Raw genomic sequence first — 17,209 nt, 5'->3', positions numbered from 1 at the left:
ACGACAAATTATACAACAGACACAATGGTCGGAAGATTAGCTGGTAAAAATGCCATCGTTACCGGTGCTGCTGGGTATGTACCATTTTCTGAGAAATGGACAAGATAATTGCTAACAGAGGCCATGTAGAGGCATCGGTCTCGAGACTACAATCCTCATGCTCCGCGAAGGTGCCTCCGTCCTCATGACCGATATCAGCGAGCCGGGTCTCCAAAAGGCCCTTGCGAAAGCCAACGACGTGGTTCCTCAGCGCGACGGCAAGGTCGAGTACCGCGTGGTCGACGTATCCAAGGAATCCGAAGTCGAGGCGGCAGTGGCCCATCTAGACGCCTGGGGCGGCCTGGACGTCATGTTCAACAATGCCGGAATCATGCACCCCAAGGATGGAGACTCAGAGGAGACACCTGAGGCGATCTGGGATATGACGATGAACATCAATGTCAAGGGCGTGTGGTACGGAAGCAAGCATGCAGTGAAGAGCCTCCGGAAGCACGGCAAGAAAAAGGGTAGCATCATTAACACGGCAAGCATGGTTGCGCTTGTGGGCGCTGCCACCCCTCAATTGGCGTATACTGCTAGCAAGGGTGCCGTGTTGGCCATGACTAGAGAGTTGGCTATTGTGCACGCCCGGGAGGGCTTCCGGTTTAACTCCTTGTGTCCTGCTCCTCTCAAGTATGTTCTTCCTTGTTTGTTGTGTGAGACTCCGAGCTGACAGTATTTAGCACACCACTTTTGCAAGACTGGCTGGGTGATGATAAGGAGAAGCGTTTCCGTCGCGAGGTTCACTTCCCCTCGGGCCGTTTCGGTGAAGCGATTGAGCAGGCCCACGCAGTCATCTTCCTGGCGAGCGACGAGAGCAGCTTCGTGAACGCCGCTGACTTTGTCGTCGACGGTGGTCTTACTAAGGCCTATGTGACTCCTGAGGGCCCTGCCACTGAGGCGCCCAAGAACCTGGGCCAATAGGTATAAGCGGAGGTAGACCGTCTTTTCTGTCGGGACTTCATGATTGATGATGTACTTTATGAATATAGCCTTTTAATCAACGCTTATGCAAATGAGATCCAGATTTGATGTTGTTGCATTGCCCGGCATATATTCCATGGGCCTGCCTCGTCTAGAGGCATCTGCCACATGCTTTCCAATAGTAGAAGTGTCCGTTGCATGTTTCCGAGACCGAAAGTGTTTACCATTGTAATCAGCCGCTGTCGTAGTTGCTCCTGCTGCTCTATGTCATATAGACAGGATCCGACCACAGCGATAGGCCAACAGAGACCAGAATTAATGCGAGCGGTCGCTGATAGCTGGTTCAAATAGGACATGGCCTCCGTGATCGCAGTGTTGATCAAACCCTGATGCATTCCCTGCTCTGTTCGGGAGAACGACCCTAAAGAGGTATATAGATAGAGCAACATGGCCTGCTGAAAGACCCGACCGGCTAAAAAGACCTCCGGAGTGACGAATGAAAATGGATTCCATCGCATGATCTGAGCCTGCAAGGATCCAAACATAGCGATATCATCGGCTGTTGGCATGGCTGGTTGGCCATCGAGCATCATCCACTGGCGGCCCAGATCGAAGATGCACGGTATCATGAGCAGTAACTCTAACCAGCAGCCACAGAGGTTTCCCACATACTCCGACTCGAGTAGTTGACGAGCCTTTTGTTCCAAGTCGAAGTTGAGGAGTAATTGATGGCTGACCCGCGCGTCAATGGAGATCATGCTCACGGCGGCGGTGTACGTGTAGTACTCAATGACAAAGTCTTTCAGATCCTTCGGCACGGCCGTGTCGCTCAGTGAGAGGAGACGGGTTAGCAATGAATTTGCCGCTGATAGATGGTCGAAGATGGTCCCGTTCATGTCCCCCTTGGCTGTCTGTCCAGGTGTTAGCTGTCTAGTTTTCTTTACGTAATGGGGACAATACCTCGGTGAAACACATCACAAGAGCCCCAACCGTGAGCATTAACGGGTTGGACTCTTTCCCATCGATGAACTCGGTGACACCTTTTCGAAAAAGTTGCAAAGCCTTGGTGTAGTGGCTCTGGGCTACCTCGTCGGAGTCGTTGCGACACCGGAATGCCCGGTGCGCCGCACTCTGCGTGAGAACCAATTGCAGGAGCAGGTCACTGGTAAACGCTAACGGAACGATCTGAACCAGGAAGGGATTGACGGGAGTCGAGCCGTTGGCCATCACATCGGCTGTTGTCGCAAGGTAATGGCTCAGTAGTTGAAAGGATTCAGGGCTGTACCCTGGGAGCATGGATAGGCTGCGGGGCATGAAACTCCCAATGGTCATTGATGTGGGCGAGTCCGGCCCCGAGATAGAACTTCGCGGGGTAGCATGGGAATAGCCCATTGGAACTAGAAGGGCTTGTTCATCCGTCGGTGGTGAGAATGCCTCCGTAGCCTCAAAGCCGTTCGACAGCGCGGATGGGGATCCCGCCGATCCGGATGGTGAAGTCGGTGAACCCGACGAGCCACGCTGCGTTCGTGTTGTGCATGGACTTCCAGGTTGATCTGGCACAGCTTGTTGATTGATCGTATGAGAGCCATTTTGCCTTGTCGAGCTGGCGGGGATATTGACGGGCCATTCACAACTGAGCTTGTTCCGCACGCATCCCCCACACGATGGTCGGACTTCGTCGCACTTTTTCTTTCGACGTCGGCAGGTGTAACAGCCCGTCCTGACGCGGACAATTGGCTCTGTCCGGAGCCGTTTATTGGGTGGCATAATGGTGAGATGCGAAGTGCGGGTTAGCGGGGACTAGGACTCGGATAGGAGTCATCGGAGAGAAGAACAACGGTTGGTGTTGAACTGGACTCTGCACCTTATGTGGCCAAGATAAGACCGCGTGGAGCGGGTGGAGTCAATATGATTGGCCCTGACTCGCCGGAGCAATCGCCCGGCCACTGAAGTTGTGGGGTTCCGATAAGATAAGGTCATCTCGCATTATCAACTATTCTACTTCTCGTTGGCATTATCTACTGATCGTGTCCGGTGGGAGGACTGCTCGTTTATTCAAGTAGTAGTGATGGCAGCGCTAACATTTTGTCTTAATCATATGTAAGGACTCAGATAATTACATGCCATATGCATCAGATGAATGCAATTTTATGTGGCAGGAGGTATCTACTCAGTAGTACCAGACTCGGTCTTTCCGTTCTTCTATTGATAAGAATAATGTTAGCACAGAGCTCAAGTAAATGAAAGCCGAGAATGTCAGCGGCGGAGTAACATACCAAGGTCCTGCTATACTTGACACCGACGTTGTTCCCACTGACAGAGTCATACGGGATAGGGCTGGTGTAGTTAAAGGTGGCGGTAAGGTTCTTCCACGTTTGCTGGACGACGGGCAGAATGCCATGGCCAGCAGAGCAGCTCCCCTTGGTCAATGGAACAGGCCACTCCGGAGAGAAAGTGTTGTATTCTCCAGCAGACAGCGGACCTGGGTGGGTCTCGTTCTGGAATAAATTGCCGGTTTCAACCTCCCAGTTGACGTAGCCGGTCTTCTCGGCCAGCCAGCTGAGCAGGTTAGCTCCACAATCCCAACGACCCAGCGAGGGAAGGCCCCAGTTGGCCGAAAGAGAGGCAATGATGGAGTAGTGGGTGTAGAAAGTGTCGTCCTGTTTGCCCCGAAGGTTCTCTGGAACAGCACCTCCAACGAAGAAGCTGTAGATCTTGTTTCCAATCTCATAGGTATCATTCTCGTCGAAGGTCAAGAGAATGAGGGTGTCCTTGGTGAAGTACTCATCCTCCAGAAGCTCGGAGAGGAAACGCCAGGTCCAAGAGCCAGCAAAGGTAATGTTGGTGTCATGGGCGTCGTTGGTCATGTTCGGGGTGATAAAGCTGTATTGAGGTAAACGCTCGTGCTTCAAATCATCATAGAAAGTGGTGAAATTCTTAATCTGGCGCAGACGGGTAGCATCCTTGGTAACAGAGTCGTAGAAGACCATGGGATTATGTTTCCGGACGTAGTCATTGGCGCCCGTTTCTTGGTTAGAGTAGTTTTTGCCCTGGTAACCGGGATAAGGCAAGTGCTCCTGGTACTCGCCCCAGGCGATGTTTTTCACGTCGAACATATCGGCAATGGTGGACACATTGGCAGGAACTTGGTTGAAGTTATCATTATCCATACCGAAGGTATCACCTCCAGCAGAAGCGCAGTAGTTGGGCTCCGAAGGATGTGTGATTGCCCAGTAGTTAGTGAGAAGGAGACCCTTCTCGGCCAGCTTGGAAAGATGAGGATCATTTGCAGCAGACTCATAGTCCTGGAATTACAGTCAGACCGGCCTTGGGGGACGTGCTGGGGCTATCCGAAGGGACGAACATACCGTGTTTTCCAACCAGATATTCACAAAACGGTTGAAGGCAAGGCCCTTGACATTAGAGACGGGAGAATGAGGCAGAACGGTAGCCTGGGCCGCCTGGATCTCCTCTAATGAGGGGTTCTGCTCGGAGGATGTCTGAGCGGCGGCGAGAGATAGACCCCCAAGTAGGGCCACGAGGGATTGTCTGGTAAGCATGATACCTGCTGCTTCGCTAGATGGAGGAACAATACAATTATTATGTATGCGAGTTCCTTTCACTGTAGCTGAAGAAGGGGAGGAAAGAAGACAGGAAGTCGGATCCGTTCCCTATTTATATGCATGAAGGATGCCCTTACATATGAGCCATCGCAACATTGCAAAAGTGGGGATAGGAGGGCATTGGCTCGGTCCAAGGCCGTGCTTGCATGACCCATACGACTTCATGGAGAGTAGTGTCGGGATTTCCCGTTCTACGAAGCAAATGACAATCTCAATGTAACTTCGAAGAGGGCACTTCTGCACGTTGTAAATGGATGACCGCTTACTGGCTGCGGGGGATCATCCGCCCGGGTCCCAAACAGGAAGGCGATCAGGTGCTCCATCCTCCGTCGGTGATTGGATAGTCCGAACCAGCTACGGGCGGGTCCGTCCTGCTCATGGTCCCGGGCACGTGCCCCCGTTGGCATCAATCATTGACAGTCTGGCTGGCCTTTTGTTCCCTAGGTAGCGTGCCCAATTTCCTGGACTCTTTTAACGTAAAAGATTTATATGAAAAGCGCCGATCCTAATCTAGAATTTGAATGCTGCCGAGAACGCATGTAACTTTATTTACGACTGGTCCCGGAGATGTATACGACTGCTCAGTAGGATTATATATCTCAAGCTTGCTTGGCATTGGTTAAGCTCTCCTACGGTTCCTTGTGAAGTGCTTATCTACTCCTATACCAAGACAGTCTTACTCTTCGATAATTCGTATCCTCTAAGCAATCCGGCAACATACGATGAGCTCTCAAGTTTTATAATCAACGCTACACGCGTCAAAAAAAAAAAAAAAAAAAAAAGGGGGGGGGCCGCCATCTGGAATAGTTCTAGTTAGCTTCACGGCTCAAAGTATAAGATTCAGCAGAGCTTGGGTATAGAACGGGTCTAGTGTCTGTCGATTTCTTTTTTTTAATTTATCTTTGTAATTTTCTGTCCTGCCCTTATCATAATTAGCCTAGAACTCCCCGAACAGTAGTTATCAATGCGTCGCCGTAATCCTTCAATAGCAATGTGCTCAAGACAAGCTCTGTCGAGAGATAGAAGCGTTGAAGCCTTAGCATGAGCCCCATAGCGGACGTGCTTAGTTTCAGGGCCGATATACTACTTAAGCCGACCCATGCGTCCAGATATACTTCCAGTCGATTGCAAAAGTAGCCCTGTTACTAAAATATGAGGTGCCTATGTCTTTGATTACTTGGTTTTCATGGACCAACAACGAGGGTCGCCGCTTTACTGGCATGGGCCGCTGTTCTGTACCCGCCAAGCCTCCTTGTTGTGTACGCCATTATGTTTCCTGGTCTGCATCTCTACATCACCCGAGCTTTTGATAAATCTACCTTTAAATTAAGTTATCACAAATGTTATACTCTTGGATTAGCGGACCGGGTCTTTTTTCACGAAGAATTGCGTCAAAACGCTACGTGAAATGAACGCACTCAGACGTTCACTGACGCGTTCGCTTTCCTCACTCCGCAGAAAGCCTTTTCCAATCCCCCATCCTGGGCCTCTTCTACCCCCAAACGAGCCTGTGGATGAGGAAAGATGCGCAGGATATAATTCCAAGGATTTCTACCCCGCGAAGCCTGGCGAGGTACTCGCCGAGCGCTATCAAATCCTCGTCAAGGTTGGCTGGGGTACCACCTCTACCGTATGGTTTGCTCGTGATATGCGGGGGTATCATCACTTTTAATCTCTATATGAATGCGAAAACTACTAAAGCCACCTTTAGAAATGAAGACGAACCAGAAGGCGTTGTAGCACTGAAGATAGCCAATACCAACTGGCATAGAGCTGACAACGAACGCGCAATCGAGCAGTATATTGCTGAGAAAGATCCATCACATTGTGGACTTGCAGTTCTCCGAACCTCTTCGAAATGTTTCGAGATTTCCGGTCCAGAAGGACGACATGTGTGTCTCGCATATAAATCCACGAGGGAGCCACTTTGGCTGTTTCCGAGACGCTTCATCGATGGGATTACTCCTTGTCCGATTATCAAGGCCTATATTCGCATTCTTCTTGTGGGTCTCGATTACCTTCATACGGAATGCAAAATGGTACATGCGGGTGTGTAGCTCTCTGCTGGTCAATCCATTGACTTGGTGTCAAGCTCATAACATGTCATATAGACCTGAAGCTTGAGAATATTATGGTCTCATTCGAAGACCCAGCTGTGATGGGTGACTTTATGAACGACCAATTTGATCAACCGATGGAATACAAAATAGACTCCACTGGCCGACCGGTATATCAGCGTCACAACGACTTTGGGCCCCTGAGACAACTACGAAATATTATACCCAAGATTGTCGATTTTGGACATTGCGCAAGGCTCGATTCTGATGACGATTGGGGTATATATCCTATCCAGCCAGATCACTATCGCGCACCAGAGGTGGTTCTTGGTTGTGGTTGGAGGATGAACACAGACTTATGGAACTTGGGTGTTATTGTGAGTTTGCACTCTATTGTGATTTATTGCATGGCTAATGCAGTTCCAGCTATGGGATCTGATCGAAGGCAAGGAATTATTCCGCCAAGTCTATGATGAACAAGGCCGATATCAGGCAAAGGCGCACCTCGCAGAGATGATAGCCTTACCTGGTCCCCCACCCCAAGAGCTGATCACAAGATATCGCTCGTTGCTCAAGTACCAATGGCCCCAGCCTATTGCAACGGTGGACGATAATGTCTACGAAAGTTCCAATCAATTCTTTGGGGGTCCATTCTTCGATGGTGATGGTATTTGAACGACTTGGATAGAGCCAGTCTATGGACCTTGCTAACAACCTTATATTAGAGTTTTTGCATAATGACCTGATTCCAGACAGAAACCTCGCAGATACACTGCCCTCCCTGGAAGAGAAGGAGAAAGAAAACTTCTTGTCCTTCGTGAAGCTGATGCTTGCCTGGCACCCGGAGGAGAGGAGGACGGCACGAGAATTAGCCGAGCATCCATTTCTTCGACTAAAGTGAGCATGCGCTGGCGCAGAGCATATCGATATCGATATTTTAGGATATCATTGCCTACCCGATCTCCACTACAAGCGTGTACTATAACTGGGACTACTATCTTTTCTCTCCGCTCACGAATTGGTGATTTTTCTACCGCACGCATCACGCTCCATCTCCCCGCAGTTTGCATTGCATCCTGACGTAGTATCGATGAGAAGAGAGTGCTACATGATCGTTGTCGAGTTGACTTAACCCCGCAGTACTTGGCATCCAGATAGGCAAGTCAACGCAGGGGAGGCCTTCCGAAACTTGGGATCTCGTATCAGCCGAGACGATCAAGTAAGCTTGGCACATACTCATGTGGAAAGTATGTGCTGATAGCGATATCTTAGAAAATCCTGATTTAGATATCTAATCATGGGGAAGGTAATTCCATTAACCCCGCAGGTGAGGGGTATTTGAGCTCCATTTATATGCCCTGCCACTTGCTGATACTACAGTAATGCCTACAGAAATCTCGACTTTCATCACACAAAGACCAAAACAACAATCTTATACCTCTACATTTAAACCCCTACCATGGACGTCCCCGGCATAGCCCTAATAACAGGCGCAGCATCCGGCATCGGCCGCGCCTGCGCCCATACATTCGCGCGCGATGGCGCAAGCGGCATCGCCCTCCTCGACCTGGACAAAACAGCCCTAGAGACCGTGCAAGCCGAGATCAACTCCCAATCAAGCCAAGACAAAACAGCCCGCTGCCGCGTAGAAATCTACCCGGTCAACGTAACCGACGAAAACCGGGTAGACGAAGTCATCAACAGCGCAGCGCAAACCTTCAGCCGATTAGACTACGTGGTCAACGCGGCCGGAATAGCAATGAAGCACCAAGGCGGAGCGGCATTCGCCGAAACCTCCGACTGGCAACGCATCCTTGACGTCAATCTCACGGGGACGTTCTTCGTCCTGCGGGCTGCGGCTCGGATTATGTTGAGCCAGGAGCCGATCCGGTCGAGTATTGATGGACGGCCGTTGCAGCGGGGGTCGATTGTGAATTTCTCGAGTATTCAGGGAGTCGCAGGGATTCCGTTGTCGACTGCTTATACCGCGACGAAGCATGCGGTTATTGGGTTGACGAGGACGGCGTCGGAGGACTATGCCAAGGACGGGTTGAGGATTAATGCGATTTGTCCTGGGTATACAGAGACGCCGATGACGACAAAGTCACCGTTGGTTTTGCAGGCCATGCAGGAGAGGGTGGCGACTGCTGTGCCAATGCAGCGGATGGGAGAGCCGCGAGAGATTGCGGATGGAGTGGTTTATCTTTCTGGGGGGAGGAGTTCGTTTGTTACGGGGACGGCGCTTTTCGTGGATGGGGGGTACACGCAGCGTTAGGTCTATGGGCTATGGTTGGAGTTATGGGTGAATCTTGAGATTTCCAAATGCTATATGCTTTCTTTTGACTACTATTGTGACTTCCTACCTGCTATCCTACCGTAAAAGAAGCATCTATTCTCATCAAATTAAGCCATGTGGCACTGATCCCATTCCCACAACGTTTCTCTCTCCAGATTTTCTCAATCCGAGTCATTGTCTCCCGAAACGAAGATAACCCACTGCGCTGCGCCGAATCCTGGAACCATTTCGAAAACGACATCTGCAGCTCCCGATCCTCAGCCTCACAAGCAGCAATAAAAGCAGCCCAAATAACCCCGGCAGAGGCATGCAACATAGGAGGATCCGCACAACGCCACAGACAATCCCTGACAGCAATGACCTTCTGCTGCAGTATCGAAGCTTCCATATCATACACCCTTCGGTAGAAGTAGATAGACAACGCCTGGTGCATCGCATCAAGCATATCATTCAAATGCTCATCAAGCTGGGCTTGACCCGGCCGTTCGAGGTTATTAATCCGCCTCTCAATTGCCTTCGCCCGACTCGAAAAGTCTTTCAAAGTAAGTGGATTCGGCAGATCATGACTCTCTGCGATATCTTTCTCCCTCCCGAGCCGAATCACCAATGATAACAACTGAACCCATGATTCCGGGACGCCAAAGATCTCAGGGTACAGAGTCGCCGAGAAGATCCCCGGCCGTTCAAGATGTAAATCATTTTCCCCGTCTTCCTGACTCTTCACTTCCATCATCTCCTGATCGAGATTCTCCCATCCGCGTAGCCGGAAGGAAAGGTCATCTCTACTATATTGAGCCAGACCGCTCGATTCAATAGATCGCCGGAAATAATGTCGTTGGCGTGAGTTCATACCTCCCGTAAAGGTACTCTCGTAGAAGAACCGCTCGAAGGCATAGCAATGGTGGAGCAGACGGACCTTGCGTGATTTCTTCCGTTTCAGACCCCGCAACCTAATAAGTCTTTCCGTTTCCAGGAAGAAGTATTCTGTTTGCTCCCTGTCGACAGAGAACATTGATACATAGACCATGGTGAGGAGGGCGATCATTGTGGATTTATACTTGGACACTTTTGGAATATCGTATGCCGTTCTCAACATTAGTTTGGCGTGTTTAAGCGCTTGTTGCTTGTAGGCGGTTCCCTGGGCCAGCCACATCTGGGACTGGGAGAGGCCGCTGAGGCTGAATGCGCTGATTGCCAGTATGCCGTAGAAGGCTGCTAGGCTGGCGTTGTCGAGGTCTTCGTTTAGAGTGAGGGCTGCGAGACAGGTCTTGGCGTGGGGGATGAAGAGGATGTGCCAGGGGGTTTTTGCGTGGCGGATTGGGGTCATGAGGCTTATCACGGTTGTTGTGTAGTGTTTTAGTAAGAGCATTACTTCTTGGGGGACTGTTTTGCTGGTCGTCGTTAGGGAGAAACAGGGGTTTGGGGGAGGTATTGGGGCTAGGTCGGTATTGTGTAGGTACTGGGGCTGTTGTTCTGCTGTCATGGATGTCATGGGGAAGTCTTGGAAGTTGGATAGAGGTGCATCGTTGAGCACGGCTTCAATGCGACAGAGGTCCATTGCCATGTCTCCTGTATCCGTATCTGGGGATGTCGGGTTGGGCGCCTGGCCGAATATTGACTCGAGGATTCTCTGAGTACGCGGCGTCAATGGGGGTTCTGATGAAGCTGTGAAATCGTCGTCGAATCTAACCACGTCCTCTGGTGGGCTACTGCTCAATGGATCCAGTGTTTCTTCTGGAACGATATCCGGTGAAGGAGCGGAAGGTAATTGACTCAATCTGAACGCCCCGAAAGGCCCACAATCCACCTGTAGATCCCGAAAAGGAGCCGCCTTCTCACACAGATCGTCAATGCGAGTCAGTAACTGCAGGGCAGACTCCGGTGGGACGCTTGAAACAAGCCATTGGCTCATACGCTCTTGTTCCGCCTCTGTAAGCAAGGGCCGACGGAAGCGTCGTTCGTCCGTCGAACTCTCAAAGTCAAAAAAGATGCCCTTCTCGTAGCCTGCACAGACGAACCCGAAGTACCGACACATGGCACATGTTGGGCGGCCTTCGTCGCATTTCACATGTCGGCTTCGACACTGCGTAACGTAATTAGCAAGAGAACAAGGGCAGACCTGGGGAAGGTAATTGTTACCGTAGTGCACCCCCCGAATGACCGGGTGCGGGTGGGGTGGGATTGTATGCTTTGCTCGTCCGTTAATGTGGCCATTCTGAGGGCGGAAGGTGTTCAATCGAGGTTAACTTCCTAATCTTCAGTGAATGACTTGTTATATCGTGTCGTGTCTTGCATGCGGGGGACGATAAGCCATGTGGGGACGCTTGACGATTAGGAAGGTTATTGCGCGTTAGGGCCAAGGTCTAGATCCACATGACTTCCTTAGACCTTCCGAGATAGAACACCAACCAGGACATCCGAGATAAGCCAACATCATGCCAGGAACATAGGGAAATTTACACCTGGGTTAGTTTTCCTGTTGACATTGTAACCCCGCCATGGGAAATCATCAAGGAGGGGTATCTGTGATAAATTACCATGGACAAGGTCGTAAAAGACCCGAATGGTAGTTTAGCCCTAGACACACATCCTTTTGCTACACCCAATTCTGGTGGTATTATTCGAGATATATTAATATGGCATCCTTTGAAGGCAAAGTGGTAAGTAAAAGTACTCACCGAACGTAGTCCTACGCACAGCTGACGCCGACGTTCCGCTAGATCGCTATAACCGGCGCAGCCTCCGGCATGGGACTTGCAACAGCAAAGTTGCTCGCATCCCGTGGAGCAATTATCTCGCTCGCCGATATAAACGAAGCGGCAGTCAAGGAGGCAACAGCGTCATTGACCGGAAGCGATAAGCACATGTACACCGTGGTCGATGTGCGTAGCAGCCAGTCAGTTGACTCATGGATCAAATCAACAGTGGAAAGGTTGGGCAAACTCGACGGCGCGGTCAATATGGCTGGGGTCATCACACCTACCAAACCAATTACCGAAGAAACCGACGATACTTGGGACTTCAATTTTGCTGTGAATACACGAGGTGTCTTCTTCTGCCTGAGGGCCCAGTTGAAGGCCATGACAGCTGGTGGTAGCATTGTGAGTCTCTTTGTAGGGTTTATGAAATATAAAGACCCACACTAATGTTCAAGCTATAGGTTTCTGCGGCTAGTGCATTTGGCCAGATGGGCTCGCCTGGGGTTGCGCCGTACTGCGCCAGTAAAGCAGCTGTGATCGGATTGACGAGAACAGCGGCGAAAGAAAACCAGCATATAAGGGTCAACTGCGTTGCACCAGGTGAGAACTACATCTATTCTGTTGTTGTTGTTGTTGTTGTTGTTGTTGTTGTTGTTGTTGTTGTTGTTGTTGTTGTTGTTGTTGTTGTTGTTGTTGTTGTTGTTGTTGTTGTTGTTGTTGTTGTTGTTGCTGCTGCTGCTGGCTGGTAATGATTAATGCTAACTCGCTTCAAGGTTCCGTTAACACCCCCATGTCTCAGGGGGAGAACCCCGAGGATGTGAAGCGCGGCCTGCAAGCAACGGTGCAAAAGCGAAGGGCTGAGGCTAGTGAGATAGCTACTGTGATTGTGCATTTGTTGAGCGACGAGGCATCTTTCGTGACGGGTACCGTTTATAATGTTGATGGCGGTTGGCTTTGCTGATGTAGTCTACCTATGGTGTCAGAATGAATATATCTGATTATAGATGGGCAGCCTAAGTCTTCCTCTATGTATTCGTACCACAGTTGATTTAAGGGGCAACACTATCATTGACTGGCTATAGGGAATCTGGTGAGAGACAGACAGAGAGAGAGAGAGAGAGAGAGAGAGAGAGAGAGAGAGAGAGAGAGAGAGAGAGAGAGAGAGAGAGAGAGAGAGAGAGAGAGAGAGTGTGTGTGTGTGTGTGTTAAATAAAGTCCGAATAACTAGGACATTTCACCTATCCTACAGTTTGAATACTGATCAATCCAAAACTCGTTGAAGAGGGAATTCAGGATTGGGGTCACTTAAGCATTACTGGGAGTAGTTTGAAAGAGAAAAGTCGAAAGACAACATGGTCTCATTGGACAAAGATCTGCAACATTCTATAGGAACCTAGAGTATTTAAAGAGAATAACCTCGTGCAAATTTGAACCCCTCCCAGCCAGCTGCTCGAGTCTGCTGGCATCGCTTGCGATACTCAATTGCGCTGCCTCCATATCTTGCCACGCTCCTCACGGTCTTTCCAGGGACGTTCGTGTTCACTCCTGTCATCCAACTATCAATCTCATTCGACAGCGCGCCCTTACTACACTCGACCACATGCTCGGTCCACCTGTCCGCAGCTTCTTCAGTTGCCTCCACTACGGTGTAGCCCTCGTTGTGGCAGAACTGCAATAGCTGATTCACAACCTGCACGGCGTGTTCAATACTCCGTGGAATATTTCCGAATGGCTGATGTGGACCAAGCACCATGAACATGTTCGGGAAAGAAGGAGCCATGAGCCCAAGATAAGTATAAGGCCGATGGTCAAGCCAGACGGCACGCTTCCCTGCTTCAGTGCCACTGCTGGCGATGAGTGGTCGATCATTCCTTCCATGCCACTCAACAGCATTAAAGGCACCAGTGATTGCATCAAAGCCGGTTGCGTAAATCAGAATATCCAGCTCATGTTCCTTGCCGTCCGAAGTAAGGATCCCATTCGGAGTGACCCTCTCAATGGGCGTCTTTTGCAAATCGACTAGATGGACGTTTGATTGATTGAATGCTTCAAAGTATCCGCTCTCCAATGGCACCCTTCGCGTACCGAAGCCATGGTTCTTGGGAATCAGACTATCGGCCACAACGGGATCATGCACTCTTGCTCGAATCTTGCTCGCCATAAACTCAGAGTATAGCCTATTTGCTTCACGATCGGTGTACGTGTCGCAGAATGCTCCTAGCCATTTGGCGAAACCGGGTTCTCCATAGAGCTTCTCCCAAAGGGCGACACGCTCTTCGTGCGATACTTCGGAAGACTTGCGAGGGTCGGGTTTATGCAGGAAGCCGGTCGGGGTGGAGGCACACCGCTGGAAGATATCGTCGTATTCAGCTTTCATTTTCTCCATGTGCTCTGGCGTAATCTTGGTGTTGCGGAGCGGGGCAGACCAACTCGCAGTCCGCTGGAAGACGGTGAGTGATCTGATACTGGGCTCTTTGGATGTTTCCGTGATGGTCTGTATCCCGGTTGCTCCTGTGCCGATCACGCCGATCCGTTTGTTGGCGAAGTCGCGCTTCATGTCGAAATCCTTCGGCCAGCGTGATGTATGGAAAGATTGACCCTGGAAGTCTTTGAGACCGGGGATCGCAGGTAGTGTTGGATTGGATAGAACACCCAAGCAACTAATGAAGAAGCGTGCGCGGTAGTGGAAACCGGCCTCATCCACGAAAAGCCAGGTACGTTCTGCATCCTGCCAATGCGCCGACTTGATTCGAGTGTTGAACTGAATATCCTTGTACAAGTCGTGTTTCTCGCAAACCCGCTCAATATATTCGAGGGTATCCGGCTGCGCGGAGAAGGTGTCTTTCCAGTTCCATTCCTGTAAGAGTTCCTTATCCCATGAGAACTGGTAGGAAATTGTTTCAGAGTCGAACCGGGCACCTGGGTAGCGATTCCAAAACCAGGTACCTCCTACTCCGTCTCCAGCTTCGAGGACTTTGACGCTCAAGGAGGGAAGATTCTTTCGAACCTCGTGTAAACTGTAGATGCCGGAAAGTCCCGCACCAATTATCAACACATCGTAGTTTTGCTCTCGTGCTCCCATGGAACCCATTTTTGCTGAGTATGTTTAACTGATGTCCTTGTGGCAGATGGGAAATTGCCAGATGGCCAGTTCATGCGGGGCCTATATGTCGTCTTTTATACTGTGGACTCTACCTACTATACTCCTGGCCCACAGTGAGCAACGGGATCATGTGGCAGACAACTTCGAGTAGGTGTTTCCCTCCACAAGATGTTATCTCCTTCACTTTCCATCTGACCTTGGTTGGAAAAAGTGGAGAAAAGATCCGATACCAGCTCTAAGAATGCATACTCGCCAAAAGAGGAAGGGCAACGCAGTCACGGGATGCGGAGACTTTCTCAACGCAGTTTGACTTTTGATTGGCCAGCCAGCCATCAAGGATATAACAGTCTTGGGAAGGTCTTAGAAGTCATGCCCTATCAAGCAAAGATAATGCCAGCAATAAGAACGTTGCTTCGTGATAAGCCACGTCTCGTATCAGTACAAGGACGAGAGATACTAGTATCATGCCCAGTCCAGTAGATTGAATTTAAATCATGGGGTGGCCCGGCTCTGAGTCGAACCGTCCTTTCTCGACTCGTTGACACCTAGTTCTCCTCTTTTGTCTCTTTCACTAGAAGTATTGTATTCATCCTCATCATGGCTGAGACCACTGGTCCACCACACTCTGATGAGAGTATTATTGGGAAGAAAGAGGCCCTTGATCTCGGAAAGGTCGAAAGTTGCTCGGCTGGCCAGTATATTGAGCGGGCTGGAGTAAAAAGAAACATCAAGTCTCGGCATGCTCAAATGATGGCCATTGGCGGTGCCATTGGCACGGGCTTCTTCGTTGGTGCTGGCCAGGCGCTTGCAATCGGAGGACCAGGCTTCCTTCTCCTTGCCTATGGACTTATGTCCCTCCTTGTCTACGGTGTTTTCACTGCAGTGATTGAAATGAGCACGTACCTTCCCATCCCCGGGTCGTCAATTGCATACTACTGTAGCCGCTACGTCTCGCCATCCCTCGGCTATGCCTTAGGCTGGCTCTATTTCTACTCGTTTGGTATCATCGTCGCCTACGAGATCACGGCTGCCAGCCTTGTCATCAACTACTGGCCAAACAACGTTCATATCGCCTTATGGGTCACCGTCCTTCTGGTCGTCATCGTAGGTCTCAACCTCTGTCCAGTAGGTGTCTACGCAGAAGCCGAATTCTGGTTTGCAGGCATCAAAGTAATCATGATAATCGGGATGATCATCTTATCCCTCATCATCATGCTCGGTGGAGCACCCACTCACGACCGACTCGGATTCCGATATTGGAATGACCCCGGCGCAACAAACGCCTACATAGTCCCTGGGAGCGGCGGCCGCTTCACCTCCTTCCTCTACGTCTGGGTCTGGTCCGGCTTTTCCTTCTTCTTCGGCCCCGAGCTGATGGTATTCACGGGTGGAGAAATGCGAAGCCCACGCAAGAACCTCCCCAAAGCATCCCGCCGCTACTTCGGTCGACTTGTCGTCTTCTACATCCTGGGCACCCTCTCCATGGGCGTGACCTGTCCTTCAAACGCCAAAGGCCTGACATCCAACACCGGCGACGCCAACGCCTCCCCATGGGTCATTGCTATCCGCAACGCAGGCATAACCGCCCTCCCATCCATCATCAACGCTTGCATCCTCACTAGCGCCTGGTCCGCCGGTAACGCCTACCTATACATGTCCAGCCGAGCACTCTACTCCCTCGCCGTCGCAGGCAGCGCACCCAAGATCTTCGCCCGGTGCACCAACTACGGTCTACCTATCTACGCCGTCCTAGGAAGTAGCTGCTTCACCCTCCTAGCCTACCTCAACGCCGGTTCTCAGGCAGGCGAAGTCTTCAACTGGTTCGTCTGTCTCACCAACACATCAGGATACACATCCTGGCTTACATGCTGTCTCATCTTCCTCCGGTTCCGGAAGGCCTGCAACGCCCAGGGTATCGTCATGCCCTATCGTTCGAATATCCAGCCGCTCGCGGCTTGGATTTGTCTGTTTGTTTTTGCGGCGCTGTTGTTGTGTAATGGGTTTACGGTTTTCTTTCCAGGGCGGTTTTCGGCGAGTGAGTTTTTGACGGCGTATCTTGGGATTCCGCTTTTCTTGGCTATTTATTTTGGGCATAGGTTGACGGTTGGAAGGAAGGATCCATGGGTTTATAGGCCTGAGGATGTGGATTTGAGATCTGGTGTTGAGGAGGTTGATGCTGAGACGGAGACGTGGGCTAGGTTGGAGGCTATGAAGAGGGAAAGGAACGTGAGGCCGAATGTTGTCTGGAGCAAGATATCTTTGATTTGGTCGTGAGTTGTGAGGAGTTGGTTCCTTGATGTGATGTTTATGTTAGAACTTAGTGTACTACTTTTATTTTTTATACGAGCTATTAGGTTAATGAATAGTATGCAAGTCTGTGATGAGTATAATGTGGTTAGGTAGGGGTTAGATTAAGATGGTTAGTCTTGTTGGTATAGAATATATGGGATGCTCTTGAGGAGGTTCAG

At 50.4% G+C, this 17,209-nt stretch overlaps 9 protein-coding genes across 9 annotated transcripts; 5 read left to right on the top strand and 4 right to left on the bottom strand.

Annotated features, from left to right (window-relative positions):
• Positions 1 to 24: 24 nt before the first annotated feature.
• Positions 25 to 963, top strand: AO090011000302 (oxidoreductase, short-chain dehydrogenase/reductase family; the record flags this gene model as incomplete). Its single annotated transcript, XM_001825902.3, has 3 exons — positions 25 to 74; positions 130 to 672; positions 723 to 963. 3 exons carry the CDS (start codon positions 25 to 27, stop codon positions 961 to 963), a joined length of 834 nt encoding a protein of 277 aa, XP_001825954.1.
• Positions 964 to 1,046: 83 nt separating this feature from the next.
• AO090011000301 (Zn(II)2Cys6 transcription factor) lies at positions 1,047 to 2,730 on the bottom strand (the record flags this gene model as incomplete). Its single annotated transcript, XM_001825901.1, has 2 exons — positions 1,047 to 1,874; positions 1,924 to 2,730. The coding sequence occupies 2 exons, from the start codon at positions 2,728 to 2,730 to the stop codon at positions 1,047 to 1,049; spliced, it is 1,635 nt and encodes a 544-aa protein (XP_001825953.1).
• Positions 2,731 to 3,129: 399 nt separating this feature from the next.
• AO090011000300 (putative acid phosphatase) lies at positions 3,130 to 4,523 on the bottom strand (the record flags this gene model as incomplete). The annotated part of the gene is made up of 3 exons (XM_001825900.3): positions 3,130 to 3,165; positions 3,240 to 4,268; positions 4,332 to 4,523. 3 exons carry the CDS (start codon positions 4,521 to 4,523, stop codon positions 3,130 to 3,132), a joined length of 1,257 nt encoding a protein of 418 aa, XP_001825952.1.
• A 2,221-nt stretch (positions 4,524 to 6,744) lies between these two features.
• AO090011000298 (uncharacterized protein) lies at positions 6,745 to 7,318 on the top strand (the record flags this gene model as incomplete). The annotated part of the gene is made up of 2 exons (XM_001825899.3): positions 6,745 to 7,020; positions 7,070 to 7,318. The coding sequence occupies 2 exons, from the start codon at positions 6,745 to 6,747 to the stop codon at positions 7,316 to 7,318; spliced, it is 525 nt and encodes a 174-aa protein (XP_001825951.3).
• A 784-nt stretch (positions 7,319 to 8,102) lies between these two features.
• AO090011000297 (SDR family NAD(P)-dependent oxidoreductase) lies at positions 8,103 to 8,918 on the top strand (the record flags this gene model as incomplete). The annotated part of the gene is made up of 1 exon (XM_001825898.1): positions 8,103 to 8,918. One exon carries the CDS (start codon positions 8,103 to 8,105, stop codon positions 8,916 to 8,918), a length of 816 nt encoding a protein of 271 aa, XP_001825950.1.
• Positions 8,919 to 9,009: 91 nt separating this feature from the next.
• AO090011000296 (Zn(II)2Cys6 transcription factor) lies at positions 9,010 to 11,153 on the bottom strand (the record flags this gene model as incomplete). Its single annotated transcript, XM_023232884.1, has 2 exons — positions 9,010 to 11,022; positions 11,079 to 11,153. 2 exons carry the CDS (start codon positions 11,151 to 11,153, stop codon positions 9,010 to 9,012), a joined length of 2,088 nt encoding a protein of 695 aa, XP_023093447.1.
• Positions 11,154 to 11,575: 422 nt separating this feature from the next.
• Positions 11,576 to 12,599, top strand: AO090011000295 (SDR family NAD(P)-dependent oxidoreductase; the record flags this gene model as incomplete). The annotated part of the gene is made up of 4 exons (XM_001825896.1): positions 11,576 to 11,599; positions 11,660 to 12,040; positions 12,100 to 12,238; positions 12,412 to 12,599. 4 exons carry the CDS (start codon positions 11,576 to 11,578, stop codon positions 12,597 to 12,599), a joined length of 732 nt encoding a protein of 243 aa, XP_001825948.1.
• A 441-nt stretch (positions 12,600 to 13,040) lies between these two features.
• Positions 13,041 to 14,729, bottom strand: AO090011000294 (flavin-containing monooxygenase; the record flags this gene model as incomplete). Its single annotated transcript, XM_001825895.1, has 1 exon — positions 13,041 to 14,729. One exon carries the CDS (start codon positions 14,727 to 14,729, stop codon positions 13,041 to 13,043), a length of 1,689 nt encoding a protein of 562 aa, XP_001825947.1.
• A 609-nt stretch (positions 14,730 to 15,338) lies between these two features.
• On the top strand, positions 15,339 to 17,015 carry AO090011000293 (uncharacterized protein; the record flags this gene model as incomplete). The annotated part of the gene is made up of 1 exon (XM_001825894.1): positions 15,339 to 17,015. The coding sequence occupies one exon, from the start codon at positions 15,339 to 15,341 to the stop codon at positions 17,013 to 17,015; it is 1,677 nt and encodes a 558-aa protein (XP_001825946.1).
• Between the last annotated feature and the right edge of the window lie 194 nt (positions 17,016 to 17,209).

The sequence above is a fragment of the Aspergillus oryzae genome, chromosome 7 (assembly GCF_000184455.2).
Source record: "Aspergillus oryzae RIB40 DNA, chromosome 7".
NCBI lineage: Eukaryota > Fungi > Ascomycota > Eurotiomycetes > Eurotiales > Aspergillaceae > Aspergillus > Aspergillus oryzae.
This window is presented reverse-complemented; position numbering and strand designations above follow the sequence as displayed.